The sequence below is a fragment of the Simochromis diagramma genome, unplaced genomic scaffold (genome assembly GCF_900408965.1).
Source record: "Simochromis diagramma unplaced genomic scaffold, fSimDia1.1 OVJJ01000293.1, whole genome shotgun sequence".
Taxonomy (NCBI): domain Eukaryota; kingdom Metazoa; phylum Chordata; class Actinopteri; order Cichliformes; family Cichlidae; genus Simochromis; species Simochromis diagramma.
Window position 1 is genome coordinate 19,495,093 of NW_024386801.1, and position 17,457 is coordinate 19,512,549.

At 37.7% G+C, this 17,457-nt stretch overlaps 1 protein-coding gene across 1 annotated transcript; it reads right to left on the minus strand.

Annotated features, from left to right (window-relative positions):
* Nucleotides 1-1,345: 1,345 nt before the first annotated feature.
* Nucleotides 1,346-2,905, minus strand: cunh11orf96 (chromosome unknown C11orf96 homolog). The gene has a single exon (XM_040026386.1). The coding sequence runs from the start codon at nt 2,549-2,551 to the stop codon at nt 2,171-2,173; it is 381 nt and encodes a 126-aa protein (XP_039882320.1). The 5' UTR covers nt 2,552-2,905; the 3' UTR covers nt 1,346-2,170.
* Between the last annotated feature and the right edge of the window lie 14,552 nt (nt 2,906-17,457).

Consider the following 17,457-nt stretch of genomic DNA (forward strand, 5'->3'; position numbering starts at 1 on the left):
CAGTCATCAGTCGTTGTAATCTGTCTTCCTTTAAAGCACCGAGCAATCTGTCTTGCAGTCAGACAGTGAAACTAATTACTAAAAGAAGATTTCACATGCAAGGTTTTGTTTCAGTGATGCTCTTGAACACTCCCTCAGCTCCTCTGCAAAATAAAAACTGGGTTGCTCAAGAAAGAGGGCAGGAAGAGGAGGCATGGACTGAATCAATCTATCACTCCGGCATTAGATGACAAATGTGATTTTCTTCTCTCTCTCTCTATTTTTCAAACCAGACAATATCTCCGTGACTCAGCTGTTTCCAGAGCTGCGTCGTCAAACAGTGTGTTGTGTATGTGGTTAACTACAACAGCTCCACAAGCACTTGAAAAACAATGACTAATGAGTGTGTTTGGGTAAAGGATGGGGAAAGAGCTCTGGAGACCTTTCATGTGCTACCGGCTGGTCTTTATCCATGTCCACTTTGGCTGGATAACTGGAACTGGCTGTTTGTTGTTGTTTTTTGTAAAGAAAAGCGCAGTTGTGCTTTGCTTTACGTCAGAAGCAGCAACAGGGTCAGGGATGTTACGGCTTGTAAGTTCAAGATGCTTTTTTGGCCTGCTGTAGCAAGTGCTCTTTCTCTGAGTCTTGAACTAAAAGATGAGAGTGTAGGTGTTATTGTAAAATATACAAAATCTGTATTGCAGTATTTGTTACTTTTCCAACAATCTACCAATACCAAGTGTGAGAAACAAAGATCGTTTAATTGTACAGCAACAATTAAAAGCATGTTAATAGGACATATTTTTGCACTTGCTGACATGTTAACTTCACTAGGATAAACATGGGAGATTACATTTATTTTGTGAGCCAAATCCAAGTACACAAATCCAATAGAAAAGACAGTTGGTGGCTACTAGGCAGCATGAATACTACTGGCAGGGTAAGGAAAGTGTTTTTGTGTTTTCACTCATAACAAGAAAATTAGTGAGTAAATCCTACACTATCATGTAACTGCCGCCCACTTACTGTCTCATCTCTAGTCCGTGTCACTCCATGACACAACTGGCTGCAGTGGCTCTCTGTGCGTTGCTGTTAGAAACCCAACATTACCCAACATTACTGAAACTGCGTCACCTTTAAAGCCATTGGTCATGTGTTGACAAGTGTGTTTACAAGCGAGTCAGGCAAAAGTTTATCTTAACAATAACACTGGTAATGGAAAACCAGTTAAATCTATGTAGGCTATGAGTTTGCTGTAGTCCTAATCGTATCAAAAGTCATAATTGTTAACTTCTGAAGTTCTTTTTTTTTTCTATGATAATCCTTCCCAAACAGGAATATACAAAGAAAGGAAAACAGAAAATGGTTCAAAATATTTGAAAATATTTATTTATAGGTACATACGACAAACATATATGTATAAAGTAAAACAAACAAAAAAACAAGTATAAAGGTTATATTTTTCATTGAAAGTCGAGGTGACTTTAGAAGTCAGAAAGAACAATAAAATAATATTACATCTACAGCTCCACTTGGTTATGAACAAAATAAGGGAATAAATAAAGACATGTATGCAGAAAGTATGTTTTTGCACATGAACCGAAGCTGGAAAACAAGAGCTCAAACTCTTGACAAAGCTTTGTCAGTGGTACTCTACTACTCCAGTGACAGCCAGGTCACTTTCGATGCTGGGCATTTTGGTTAGTCAAAGTATTTACAGCCTTGTAAGTCACAATACTAAAACCTTTTAAGAGTTCTTTCTATGGTGACTCAAGTAGAAAAATATGGATTCAAACAAAAAAAAAACAAAACCTATACAGCTTTAAAATGGGAAAATACCATCTATCTTTCATCCTTCAAGTTTTTATCAGACTACTGTAGAAAAGGAATACGTATGAAGAGTGATGCGCTCAACACTGTTACTTTTACACTCGTCATATCTGTGGAACAGTGTAACCAGCCTGTGGTAGAGCTCATTACAGATATGCTGTAAGTGCATCTTTAAGCTCTATACTTTGTGTTGGCATGTTAGTATTTTTTAAAAGGCAGGCTTTTGAATGAAGAGCAGCAGTTTACACACAGGCAGCCTGGCAGACAGGCCACTTTGGTTCAGTTCAGTTGACCTCAGTTCAAAGCGGGGTCAAGGCAAAGCGAAGAACGTGGGAGCCGGGAGAAGGTCATGTCTCTGCCCTCACTGGGTGGAGTCGGAGTCGCTGGAGTCCAGGCTGGCCTGTGTGGGTGTAGGGGTGCAGCTGTGATGGGCAGCAGGTGGGCAGTGGAGGGTCTGTGTGCTCCGCCGCAGGTTTTCCAGTGACTGCAAGAAGGAGCGCCGTGCCCTTTCCTCCTCCAGGGGCGAGGAGCCTTCTTCTTCTACCTCTTGGATCTCAGCGAAGGTGACGGGCTGTGTTTTGAAGCGAGCCTCGCGAGGTCGACGGGAGCGGCTCTTGCCCTTTGCTGGGCCCTTTGGGACGGGCAACTGCTGGGGAAACTCCTCCATAGCTGATGCCATAAGGTGAGCTGGCAGGACATGGAAGCCAGAGGCCTCCATAACCATTTGACGTACAGCAGCCATGGTAGAACAGGAGTCCAGTGAAACTGAAGGCTCTATAAGTGAAAGCTTGAATACTTCTCTGCGGACAGTTTGTCTCTGTGTTGTTTCCAGTTTAAACGAAGAGACTCTTTCTCAGGAGCAACAAAGCAGTAGTCAGTCCAAAGTTCAGCCAAACAAACACTCCAGAAAGCTCCAAGTCCAAGTACACTGTAGTATTCTTGAAGATACAGCTGCTTTGAAACTACTCTGGTCAGCTTCTGCTCTTCAGCACTCAGTGTGTTTCAACTCTGCTGTTGCCTGTTGATTCCACTCTTCCTCGTTTTGTGTGTGTGTGAGACTCTGAGTCTGCTGAGGCTAATGCCACAGACAGCTCCAGCATTCTCTTTTATAGCTCCTCACTACCCACTCAGCCTCTCTCTCTCCTTCCCTCCCTACTCTCTATTTGCCAGGTTCCTCCTACTCCTCTCCTTTCCTCCAGTCATGTTTCCAGTTTCTGTAGCAGTCAGTCCCTCAAAATAAACATGTGAGAAGTGAATCTCTGTGTAGGGGGCTTTTAAGGTTTTGTAAGTGGGGTTCATAGACACAGAGAAGATGAGAAAGATACTTGATACAGACACAGAGTCATTTGAAAGAAACCAAACCAAAGGTTGAGAGTAGGAGACTCAGAAGCCATAAGATTTGCCACAGTGGCTCAGGCTGTTGTTTTTGTTTTTAGCTGGAAATCTATTTCAGTCTCCTGTATTTAAGGGAATGCCACAAGATACCAGAGTTAGATTATACCTGGCCAAAGAAGCTTCTATTTATTTACCAGATTCACACATTCATTCAGTAAATATCCATCTCAGTATTCATTTCATGTCATTCATGATGTTAAAAACATAAAAGAATGAAATTTGTTTCCTAGGTCAGCATTAAATAAATAATAAAAAGACACACGGTAATAATCTAAACTCAGAGATGCACTGAAGTCGAGGCCTTGTTTACAACAGGTAAAAACAGAAGATGCAACTGAATAAAAAAAAAGAAACCCCACAGAAAATTATTAGAAAAATCAAAAAGAGATAAAACAAATAATAAACTCAGTAAGTAAGATTGCAGGAAAAACTGAACAACTAAAATCAGAATATCTTTAAAGACAAGATGGCACTAAAAACTAAAATTGTGATTAAAACAAATGAGGCTTTATTTTTCTGCACATTATTCCCATTTAATAAAAACAACTGACACCTGAAATGTAACAGACTCATTTTATTGTGTTTGATAAATGCCTCTATACACCATCATAACATATTATGTAATAGTTTGTGCTTAACAAAGGGGTTCAGCTGCCCTTCATCTGACCCATCTGAGCAGAAACACATCTGGCAGCGATGCTTGCAGGGTTCATGTGTAAACATGACTGTAGGAGAGGCAAATAGTGTGACTTATAACTATCCCTGTGTTGGCACAACAATCTCATTTCTTACCCAGTGGCATCTGCAAATGCATAAAACAGTCTACATGTACAACAACCAGCAGAAAAACTTATCTGGGCCACATGCATTGTGTGTGAAGAAAACAGAAGCACCCTGAGGGAACTCAAATTCAGTTCGAGAGGACTTGCAACAAATGGCCAAAGCATGGAGCAGGTAAACCTGAAATAAGCAGCTTTTGGTGTTATGAGCCACAAGGAGGAGCAACTTTGGATTTTACTTTATGGCACAAAATAAAACAACAATTTGCTCCAGATTAATTTAATCTAAAAACTTTCAAAGATTACTGGAATCACTGTTGGTATTAGACAGCACTCCCATGAGACATTTGGCATCTTGGCATTTTGGGCAACCTCAAAGATCTTGGCATGTTGTGGCACTGTGTGTGTCTGTGAATTTTTCTGCATGCAGTGAAGGCTAATAATAAATTATGTTTATTTGCATTTTAATGCAATAACATACAGAAAAAAAATGCAGTGAAGTATTACATGATTCAAAATCGACCAAGAATTTCACATTAAAATATTTAAAGCCCCTAATTTTTGTTGTGAATGTACAATTATTTTAATTTTTATAATATTAATATATAGTAAAAATATTCAATAAATAAATAAATAAATAATTTGCAACAACACAAATCAAACTTATTATTTGATATTGTTCAAAATATTGTTCCAAAATGATGTTTTAGTTGCAAATGCAGATGTGTCTGCCTCAAAAGTCTAAACAGACTATTATGTAGTATATACATAAAATCGTACTTTGAGGGCAAGATGTCACTGAAAGTTCATTATATTGATCTTTTTACGTACTGTTTTATATTTGTGGTATCAGCTATTACTGCACTGGGAGAAAATGGGGAGGTTAGTCAGTGAATGCACCTGCTCCAATTTCAAGTTTGGCAATGACTCCAACAACTAAAATTACAGCTGCTGATTTAAGGTTAAAACTGCATTTTAGATTTTGACTAAGATTACTACGAGTGTGCTGTAAATGAAACATATTCAATGGGTGTAGGCTTTTAAGTTCAGGGAGTATAAATTTTGGATCCAGAAAAATGGATACAGTTTTCTCAGCATGACATGTAGTAAACGTCACTGTCGATTAGTAAACAAACACAAACATAAAACAGCACAGACTGATCAGCAGCCCCAGCATCATCCCAATTACGTCATCTTGACTGTAACTGTAATGACTAAATATATCAGTGTCAGTGCTGACGCTGGCAGGCCAGGGCTGGTGGAGACTGCCCGTGGTCACACTGTAGCTGACAAATATTTTTCTTCCACATGTGACACAGGTCAGATGTCACCTGATCAAACAGAAATACGTGTACCTATGTAGAGGCATGTTCTCAATTTCTCCTGTGAAAAATGAAAATCACTGACTTAGTCATCTACTCTATTTCTGACTATTCTGAATAAATCATTGACAGAATTTCTCACATCAGAAAAAGAAAGGAAAAGACAGCAGCAGGCATTTGTCACATCATCATCCATATAGATGTTCCTATAGCCAATGAGTGGTTCAATGACCTCATGTGGAAGACAGAGGATTAAAAAAGACACTGAAGTGCACTTCAGCTTAGTCAGAACAACTTAGTCAGAAAAAAATCCCACACACCATTAGTGCTCATATGGCAAATATCACAACAAAACAGATGTAGTGACTTCTGTTATGTTTAATTCATACTAAGTCACTCTGAACTCTCTGTGCTGGGATGCTTCATGCAGGTTGCAACTACTATTGCATACAGCAAAGTCATGAGCAAAATCAAGGACAGATACAGAGTGATGGTTCTGTTCAGTGAACAGACAAATTACTTAAAATAGATATTAATAGTCATATGGGTTTAGATGTGTTTGATATAATGTTTTTTTCTATCTACTTCTGTGATTATTTGTGAGGTGTGTCTGCTCAGTTATTGTGCTGTCTCTTCAGGGATGCCAAAAATATTTTGGCATTTGGTAAATAGTCGCTATATTCAATGTATGGCTCTTGAACATAATGAATCTGGGATTGTGATTAGGGTTATTTATAAAACCCAAAATTAGTTTTTCAAATGTATTACAGTGGGCAAAGCAACACAAAAACACCATAAAACGTATGGTTAAAGCTAAATGTCATTTACTTATTATTACTTAGTATTTAGTATCACCCACAGCATATTGCACATTATGCATCGTAGTATCAGCCTCACTGAGGTGACAAGTTCTTTGCATTTCAAGGGCTGACCTCATGGGCTTTCCTTTGCCATCCTTGTGGAGTTTCCAGGAGTGACAGTACAGCTTAAAACAGCCCCCCTCATTTCGTCATGCATTCCTTCAATGACACTTCAGGGGAGTTTGTGGGCAACGAGGTCATCCTATTTCTCATGCTTACACTTTGGAGTCATAATCTTGAAGAGTGCATATGTGTGTCAGATGCATATGTGAATGTGCAAACACCTGTTTTCTCTGTTTTGAGTGTATCTAAGGCACACCAGTATCAAACCACTTTTGTCAAATGACATTAGAGGACAGTTAAGACGTAAATGTTTGTGATATGGGGTAGTTGATGCATAAACATATGCTGCACAGTTGATTTTTCATTTGCTTTAGCGTACGTGTTTTATGACACGTTTGCAGGGAATGACTGTGTACTGTGCATGAACCAAGTAGGCCAAGAGCTGGTTTGTATGTCCTTGGGGATTATATGTCTTTTCTAAAAGACCCAGACAGTGCTGCACGTGCTGTACACAAGGACAGAGTTTGGCAAAAACAATAGTATGAAAACCTTTTTTCTCCTGGACTTGTTTTTTAATCTGATAATTAAAGAGTTTAAACTGAATAGAAGAGATAAGAGTAAGGCCAATGTTTTGGCTAGAATATTATCTGATTTTCTCCATTTATCCTTTTATAGCTTGAAAATGAAAGCATTTAGAAACACTTCTTTAAAATATTATTTCAGACTTTTTGGATAAGTTTGTGTTTGTAGAAACATTTCAAAATTACTATCGTGCAGTCACGATGCAACAGTGCATTTCATTTACATGAGATGGGAAGTCTGTTTCTTGTGAATTTCTGGATGTATTTGCTAATGAGGCAATATGAAAAAATGGGGGCTAGGGGTCTATACAATAATAATAATAATAATAATAATAATAATAATAATAATAATAATAATAATTTATCCGTAAAAGGGAGGACCTACAGAAAAGGTTTAACAACAACACTGTCAAATGACTTTGCAATGATTTATATCGAAAAAATTATTGCTCAATATTGAAGCCATTCAATAATTTTAAGTTATATTTAACTCACCTATTTGTTTTTACAGTGCAATTATTTTCAGGTCTTCTAGTCTGTAGCTTTCTAGCCCTTTTTTCAACCTCACAGTTGACTAGGAAGTAAAGAATGTTTTTTGTTGCTAAACAGACCTTAACAAGTAATAGATTGCATATTAATGAAAATCTGTAAGATCGGCAGTGCCTTTTCTGAAGCGCTTGTTAGCAACAAATAGCACCTCTACAACCTCTATAGTAACTGGTATTTGGTTACTATTAAATAGTATTAAATCTGTGATGCAATGTGTGTATAAATATCAGAGTCCTGTTAGGAAACATGGTTTAACTTCCATCACATGATACATTAGTGTGAAGGGAATGTGTGAGTCTACATGTGTGTTATGAATATGTGTTGGTTAGAATTACAAAGCTAAATGTAAGGCATGGATTAAGTCACTAATAGTATGATTATTATACACATAAGTGTATGGCACACTATGGCAATCTAATATATCGAATGTATAACTATCGGATATACAACTACAGACGTAACCCGAAACAAAAAATATATTTGCGTTATTAAGCACAAACAGCTGCCAGAAACACCCAGGCATGAACAGTGTTTACATTTTTTATCCAACCCAGACAAGAAGCAGTTGTACAGACAAATAAAAGCCACTAACTTATACTTTGGAGGCGACATTGTTATTAACCAGGCTACTGGTAGGATATTAAATTTTGGTTCTTTGTAGAAAAAAAAAATTACAAACTACACATTAATTGTTGTGAAAATTTGTACAGATATTTGCATTCCCTAGTGAATTAACCTACTACACTTCAGTGAGCTGGTGTTCTCATCATACAATTGTCTTATGTGCCAAATATCTAGTTTGTACAATGTTATTGTTAGGAGGCTAGCATTAGCATCAAGCTAGATAATCCGTTTGATTTTGCACAACTTCACAGAATTGGTGGCGTAGCACCTCTTAACCTTATTCATTTTAGTTTGCAATTTTTCAGTGGTGTATAGGCAATTTAAAATAGTCTGTCAGATATTTTAGGACATACTGCCCTAGATCCCTTTGCAAGAGTTCTGTCTGCAGGGTCACAAGAGACAGACTGACAAAAGGTGTGTTTATATGTGTACACTGGTAACAAGAATTGCAAGTGTGTTCAAATGTCAGGGATAGATCAGTTCACATTAGCCCATTCCACATAAATTTTCCATCCTGCTACTTTAATTTATTTTATGTATTTGCTCAACATTTTATCCTTATTATTCTGTAAATTGTTATGTTTGTTGCTGTTATTGCTTGTGTACATTGTCCTTGAGTGTTTTGAAAGGCCCTTTCTTAAATAAAATGTATTATTATTATTATTATTATTAAGAGAGAAAATAGAAGTGCACAAAAGCAAAGGAAACACATTAAAGCTCAGAAAAGAGAACAATATAATAAAAAAAACATAAATATAATTATTATTTTTGCCTTGTTGTAACAAACTGCACTCACCAGCTGTTTCACCCTTGACCTGTTATGAATGTCTCATTTTCCACTTGTAGTGTGGCAATGTAAATATTACTGTTGTGTCCATCAGTGAGCTCTGCAGTGCAGGTGCTTCTTTTGGTTGATGGGTTTAGTAAAGTAAAAAGGAAATACTATCTGCATGAAACACATCTGATCTGTAGATTTTAAAGAGATTTTATATTTTTTTTCTTTGTTTTTTTGGTGCTTGCCATTTAGTTCCATAATATTCAGGCCTGCAGAGCTTTTTCAAATTCTTTATTCTATAATTAGCAATGAGTCAAACTAAATTCTGTCAAGGATACAAACTGGCATTTTTTATAGATTTAAAAAAAAAATCATGTAAATGTTAGTAATTGCTGTATGTGTGATAATGTTAGCATTAAGTTTCACATTCAGACTGGCCCACCTGTTAAGGAGAAGTTAATATACATACAGATGTAGATACATATGATCGTTATGGTTTATCAATGGTTACAGCCTCTTATAATAAAAAGGATGCAAAACTCCAATTTTGCCTTTTTTCTGAAAATAGATTTTTGTCTTTATTCTCAAAATGATCAAGAATATATTTTGTCTTGTTGCCCTAATACTCTGTTGTAGAAATCTCTATGTGTCCAACACTAAATACATTTTTAAAAAATCCATTGGCCAAAAGACAAATGCAACAATATGATTTTAAGCTATTGATTAAATATGTTAAATATTTCACTAATAAAAACGAGCCATTGCAATCTAGCATACTTTAACAGAATTTAAAGAGCGAGATCGAGCGTGAAACCCATTACCCAGAAATACAAGTTCAAAAGGTGAGGTACACTCCACAGGCCACATTCCTGAACATGCAAATACTCCTGTACCCACCACAAAATGTCAGTGAGCTGGAGAAAGGAGGGAAGCAAAAGTCAAGCTGCAAAACTCAAATACTTTACTTCTTCTCTTGTTCTTCACAAAGAACAATAACCATGCACATTTAAAATATCTTTATTATTAAGAAGAGATTATTAACTACTACATGAAACAAAACACTAACGTAACAGCACATAGCGTGCCTGCAGGCCTGAAACTGAAACATGCTGACCAAATGGATTTACCAAACTGAGCTAACAAAATGAAGATATACAGTATATTTAAACAAGTTACTATTACAGTTGCTCCGAGGTACATTGCTAACATTTGGAAAGAGCTAGGGTAACTATTTCCCTGTTTAAGATAAGCAAGGTTAACCATCCCAGCAAAGGCTACTGTTAGCTTTTAATATTTACACATTTAAAACAAGTGCAATATGTGGTAGAGGACTCCCCTGTTACCCCCAGTGTAGTCTTATAAAGAGACGTGGGTTTAGTACTGTTTACCAAAACTGCTAGTAAAAATCAAGCCACTCTTTTTCTAGCACTTGGACTGGTCCCCTTTCCCTCCCTCTCTGGAGACCAACTCCGTAAGACTTCATAGGGACAACATGGTTATTTATAAACTGAGACTTGAGACTGGGAAGAATTCACATGCAGGAACACCGTGTCTGTTTATGCTGCAGTCACGTGCACCCACAGACACATTATGCCGCAAGTCTTGCAGGTAAAAGATAGTTTTTCTTGTATTCTTGTGTTTGCACTTTTATTAGAGGAAGAGATGCATTCCAGGTTACATTTGCAAAGTTTAAATCAAACCACTTTAAGCTTTTGCTAAAAAGTGTATGTCTTTTTTAATAGTGGAAGTTAAACATCTGATTATCAATTGCCCTACTGGCTCACTCATGCACATTCTGACAGCGAGCTAGTGGTACAAATCAAAACAGCTTCATCAAGGACACATAAAGGTCAAATACAGCGAAGACCCCTGGCTTCATTCTTGGTACGTCCACCTTGAGGGCTTTTCAAGAATTTTCCTCCTATAGCTGTTCAGAGGTTATGTCCTGCTTTCCATCCTTCTGATTCCCGAGTTAAGGTGCGCCTACTTGATTTGTGTCCAGTGTACTCTGGATCTGTTGATAATAAGCTACTGTCAGTGGATTCACGTGTATGATCACTTGTAATGGATGGACTGTATACACCACTGTGAAGTCTGTGCAGTGTTAGCACTTTGGTGATGCATTACAATCAGTTATAAGATGCCACTGACGATGCATCTGTTAACATGAGACATTAGCGCCTGCTTCTAAAACTCACACAGGAAAGACGTGACTTCACGGGCCAGGGGGCGGATACTGAAAACAGCGGGAGAGACAAATTAGTACAAGATGAGGTCATGTTTTCCACCATTCCAAATCTGGCACAAGCCACTGAAATGAAAACATGAAGAACTGACATGTGAAATGTTTTGCTGTTTTTAACCAAAAATGATGGAAAGCCCCAGTTTTTCCTTTGTGTTTATCATGTTAGAGAAAGAACAAAGGTCAAGAGCAAGGTTAATTCATCTCCTCACACAGTGCAACATTTTATATTAAGCCAACAATACAGTCCACAAGGATGGTCTGTGGAAAGCTTTTTAACCCAGATAAACCAGCGTGGTGACTCAGTGGTTGGAACTATTGCCTCACAGTAAGTGGGTCCTGGGTTCAAATCTTTTGTTGAGTGTACATCTTCTCCCTGTGCTTGGGGTTCTCAAGCTATATTAATGCTTACTATGTCAGCCCAGTAGACTTTTGATAAAGAGATACTTAATGTTAAAAGTTTCACCTTTTGCAATTCACTGCAGTGACCCTCTTAAGGGAATTTGTAGTGTAAGGTAAAGGCTCTGCAACAACCCAGGAGTCCCCTGTGAGAAAGGACTTGGTGAGTGTCCAGTGTCTGGGAAACCAATAATAACCTGGTCTCCAGTGCTGAGTTGTCACTGGCATTCACAGAAGCTCCTGGAGTATTCTCTTTTAAATTGACTCTATATATCTCCATGGCATTGTGTTTAACTCAAGGTTTAGGGTTTATACTGATCAAACACATGTAACCTCCCCATAATAGACATAACAGGTTGGTCACTGCTGGTACTTACCCTTTTCTTTTTCCATGTAACTGATTCTCTTATTAAAGTTAGCAGCAGCACACTCAAACAAAAACACGAAAAGCATCAAAACTATACAAACACTAATGTTTTGGTTCTTTATGAGACTACAAATGTAGTTACTGACTGTAGTTATAAGGAATGAAAAGTGTAAGCTAGTTAAGCCAGGCGATTAGTTGCCTTATGTTATAAAAACAAAACATCTCTCACTTTCTTCAACTCATATTCCAACACAACACAACTGCACAACTGGACAGTCTTTTTTGGCTGTAAAATTTCCCATCTCAAGCTTGTATATGTCGGTGTTGTTGCTGTCCTATTTAACCCCGTCCTGCAACAGTAACCTATGGGGGTGTATAGTTACTCTTTACCTCTCAATTTTATAGAGATGGATTTGAATACAGATACCAAACTCTAAATGCATTCTGCTGCTGTAATAAAACAATCATTGCAGAATTGAGTAATTTCTGCCCCTTCTTACAGAGAACACATTAAAGGGCATCAAAAGTCATGGTGGGGTGGGGAATTCATGCTAAATTGTAGTATTGACTGTAACTGGTGTTCATAATGTACAGCCCTCAGTGAAGCTTTACTTGGGCACAGTGGCGTTACCTAAGATTCATTATGGAAGCTGCTTAGTAACTTAATTATAACATTATGTAACACTGCATCTGTACTTAGTTTACATGGATATATATTCCCCAGTGGATTTCCTGTCAGAGGCTTATAAGTCACACAGCCTATTCAAAGCTTTGCAATTAGAGAAGATTTAACAACTGCCTGCTGATGTGAGGCTGGTGGCTGCACCAGCAGCAGTAAACATCATGAACATGTACATCTTTGGAGTATGGCCTAATTGAGTGTGATCCACAAAGTGGCTCCAGTGGCTACATGGAGAGATAAAAGGATTTAGCAGGAACAGTGGTTCTGATGCAACTCCTGTAAATCCAAATGTTTCCAGCTCTGCACAACAGGTGTCAGGATCTGGAACAAGCAAACAGTGGCTAACAGGAATGCCAGGCAGCTTTGTCCTTAGCTATTGTGTTACATTCCAGTTTCCTTTCCAAGCAACCTGGAAAATGCCAATTGTTACAAGGCAGATTTAGAGTGTTGCTGTTACAGGAAGATATAGGGAGATGATAAGTTTTAATTAGAATTTTGTTAATTAGGTACATTATCCATCCATCTGTCAGTTTTCCACCACTAATCTGGGTCTGGGTCACTGGGGGCAGGCGTGTTATGTCTTCCCTTCCTCACTTCCTACAGATCTTCTCAGGGTGGGGGAGATGTAGAGGTACTCCTAAATCAGCTAACATAAATAGGTCCTGAGTCTGCCTCAGAATTTTCAGATTAACAGCACCTTGAGCATCTCACCTGGGAGGTTATCAGGGGTTATAAGACCTAAACAGACTCCCAGATGATCCCAGATGAATCTTTTCAATCCAGAGGAGAAACGGCTGTACTTTGAGACCCCCTTGATTGACTGAACACCTCATTCTATCTGTGACAGTGTTTGGAAGAAGTTTATTATTTGACACTTGTGTCTGTTCACAGTGTGTGGCCATAGAGTCAGGAGCATAGACAGAGCAGCCTATCATGAATCAACACCTTTTTGTGAGTAAGCGATCTAAGTGTAAAGACTCATATGAAACAAAAACCAAGAAGCTTCAACCAAGATATGGATCCTGGAGAAGCACACTGAATTCAGACAAGGGTGAGTGGGTTGTTGGCTCTTATTTAGGAGGCCTTTGTCTTAGCACTTGACCAGGTTTAGACCAAAAGAGCTACCTGAGTCAACCCATTACTTCACAGGGAACCACATGAGTCTTGCTTATGTAATGAAGTTTCATTTATCATTATTTAATTGGATATAAAAAGAAAAATTGCTGAGTACTATATAAAGAAAATACACAAAATAATGTTAATTAATGTTTTTTTCTTTTTTAATGGATGATGCTTCAGGTGTACAGCCTGATGAACGTTCAGACTGTGCCACAGAGGTTTATAATGATTATTTATCTGTCAACTCTTTGATACTAATGAGAAATGACTTTGATTGGTTATCATGTCCATGTGATGTGATTACATGACTAGCAACATGATTTGTCACTGATGGCCTGGCCTCTGATGACGAGGGGATGGGATTGAAACGTTGCACACTACCAAGATGTAGATAAAGTTGGGCTTCTGCAGTGTGTAAGCTGTTGATTTTTTTAAAAAGTGGGAGGATATGTTTTTCCAGAATTTGATGCCTTTTAGTATTTTATGCTCCATCCATCAACTTTCTTAAATGCTTTTACATTTAAGGATCTCACATGGACTGGAGTTTATCCCAGGTATCATAAAGTCAAAGGTAGACAGGTCACCAACCTGTTACAGAGCCAACACAGAGAGACGGACAATCATTGATGCACACATTTACACCTTCAGCCAGTTTAGAATAGTCAGCTAACATGAATGTATGTCAGGATTGTGGGAGGAAGCTGGGGTACCTGGAGGGATTTCAAACAGGCCCAGGGAGAACATGGAAACACCATACAAATTTTTCAGTGTTTAATCATCTAAAAATCAGTGCATTATGATTTATTTAAGTTTTTAATAAAACATTGAAAAATGCTGTTTTACAATATTAGCAACAATGTTCATATAAAAAATTCTTCTACTTAATTTCTTGATTCTGATTATTACAGATGTAAATCTTCAGAGCAATTAGAAGGCAGCCAGGAATTGGGAAGCAGGTGCAGGGAATGGGCTGTGATCTGGAACATTACCAAACAGTGTTCAGCCCAAACCTTCTAACAACGTGATGTTTCTGTCACATACAAAATGTTCTGTGCCTCTTTAGTCCCATCTTTAAGCAGGCACTGAAATTTGGGCACAGCATGCTACATTTCCTAGGACCCGTTATGCAACTTGTAACATTCACTCTGTTACAAGTGAGGGTCTCCCTCATTAACTCTCTCAAAATCTTCAGTCTTCCAGAGAGGCATTACAGACAGTTTAGACCATCAAGGAAGTTGTCATGGTTACAGTAGGTGCTGTACTGATGCAAAGGTACATGGAAAATTGAGTTAAGTGAGCGCTGCAGGGAGTTTACAGTGTCAGTGACTATATCCCACAGGGCTGTTCAAAACCTGAAATCTAATCTTTTCTTTTTTTTAAATGTAGTAAATGCTAAATGTGCTTGAATACGGCCCAATCTGAAACAGAAAATCAAATATTGCATCCCTGTGAACTCTTCTGGTGGTTGACAGATTAGATTTTTTTAGTGTCCATCTTCCCTACCATTCACATCCCTCATCCACTTAGCTGCACCAAATACTTTAAATTATTAGTGAAGGTGAGCACCTGTTTGTGGGTAAAAAAAGAGAGACATGTTTACCATGAGTCTTTGCAGCAATTTAGCAGTGCCAAGTGTTTAAAGTGTATTAAGTTTTTAAAATAACTTTCATACATGCAGCATATGTGAAAGTAAATATTAAAATCTTAAAGATGTTTTTTTTAAAAAAGGTAAATCAGAATCTACCTTTGAACTAAATTGTTCTTGTAGAGATGCCATTTTGTTAGTCATATAAAATTTGTGAAGGGAACAATAAATGCATAAATTAAAGATTTTTATCAAATAAATCAGGACTAAACAAAACAGCAGCATCTTAATAAACTGGAACTGGTATGATAAAATACAACTCACAAAAGTTTTCAATAATCCTAAGTGATATAACACACTTCTCTGTCTGCAGTTACGCCTCGCCGATACTGTGTTGTATCCCATTTTACTTTCAGAGCTACTTTAATTCTTTATGACACAGATCAACAAGGAGCTGGAATCATTTATATTGACTTGATAGCAGTATGCATTTGCTCTTTTGCATGCCTTGCTCGCAAAGAGTGGTTATTTGAGTTAATGTTACCTTCCTATTAACTCAGTTTAGCCATTCTCCTCTCACCTCTGGCATTAGCAAAGTATTTTCACCCATAGACTGCCACTCACTGGATATTTTCCCTTCTTAAGACCATTCTCTGTAAACCCAAGAGTTGACTGTGTGGGAATCCCAACAGATCAGCAGAAATATTCACCAATAACAGGATGTTAAGTCTCTTAAAATCTTCTTTCTTACCCATTCTGATACTAAGGTTGTTTTGATCTTGACTACATGCCTAAATGCGTTGAGTAACTTCCCTGTGATTAGCTGATTAGATATTTACATTAATCAAAACATATCTCACTAACTTGTACTTTAAAACATGAAGCTTTGTCAAGACTGAACCAGCTCTGCTGAGTAGTAGATACCTTACTTTGTATGTAGCCAGCTGATTACATAATGATTGGTTTATCATCAATCATTGAATCCATTTTATTTTATCTCTTTCTTGGATTTTTTCTTTGCAGCTATCTTGGCTGTTAGAGCCTTCACAGACCTTACTGGATCTGCAGGACAGTTTGTTTTTACCAGCTTTTTTTCGTCAGAGGTAGCACTTCAGACCTGCTATGCGATTCTTTAGTATCTGAATAGGCTTTCTATTTCCTCGCAGCTAGAATAGTTAAATCATACTTGTATATGTGTTTACCAAGGGATCAGTTTGCTATGTTGAACTTTTAGATTTGAGCAATCCATACCACACAAACAGCTATTAATACACTATACAGAGAGTGGCTGGTATGATTGGTCTTGCACCAACAAGTTGAGGTTACATGGCCAGTGACCTAATATCTAAATTTACACACACGTATTATATATCACTAGGAATCACCCAGAGACTCGGTTACAACCGTTCAAATGGATCCTTAGTTGTAGGTTTATTTTTAAGCTTTGATCAATTAAAGAATGTCTGACTGCAGAGACACTCCTCTCTGTGGATGTATACACAGTCAAATAACCTGTCTTGACCACAGTCAAAGAAGAAAGCCAGTTTAACTGAAGCTCTTTGCTCTCTCCATCTATTGAGTTTGACCTAAATGGACAAAAAACAAAGCAACACACCAAAAACTGCCCTGAAGCATTGTCTGTACACCGTAGCACATGATCGTATTACAGCCACACTATAAACTGATTAAGAATTTTCCATTAAATACATTTATCACAATTTTTTTTAGATATAATGAAAACACTGGTTACATAATTTCTCAGCCCTGGAGCACCATCTTTCTTGTTCACTGTATTTTGCAAACACCATGCTCAGATTCCAGAATATTTACATGACAAACTTTTCATTACAGCTCAGGACTTTGAGTCTGCCTAAGTAAAATTATGATTGTCCATGTGTGACTGTTGTCCACGTGTGTTTCTCTTACTGTTCGTGGAGGTTTGGTTGCTGTTTTGATTCTGTTGATATTCTGTGTTTCTAAGGCTTTTATTTTTCTAGTCTGCATTTGTCTTTCTAATGTTCACTTCTTGTGCTTCTTCGGAAATCGCTTCTCCTTATGTGTTACCAGAACTTTAACCCCACCTTTCTTTTCACCGCGGCCTTGTATCTTCTCTGTCTGCAGTCTGTCTTCTTTGTTTCTACCTGTGGCCTGTTTCTGTCAGTGTTTCATTGTATAAATACAACTTTATATATCAACAAGGCTTTTCTTAATTTCCTTGGTTCCCTTGGTCTTCATTTTTATGTGTGCATGTATGTATATGGGGGAGATATTTAAAGGGATAAAGGATAATTCTCCTTCACCTCCAC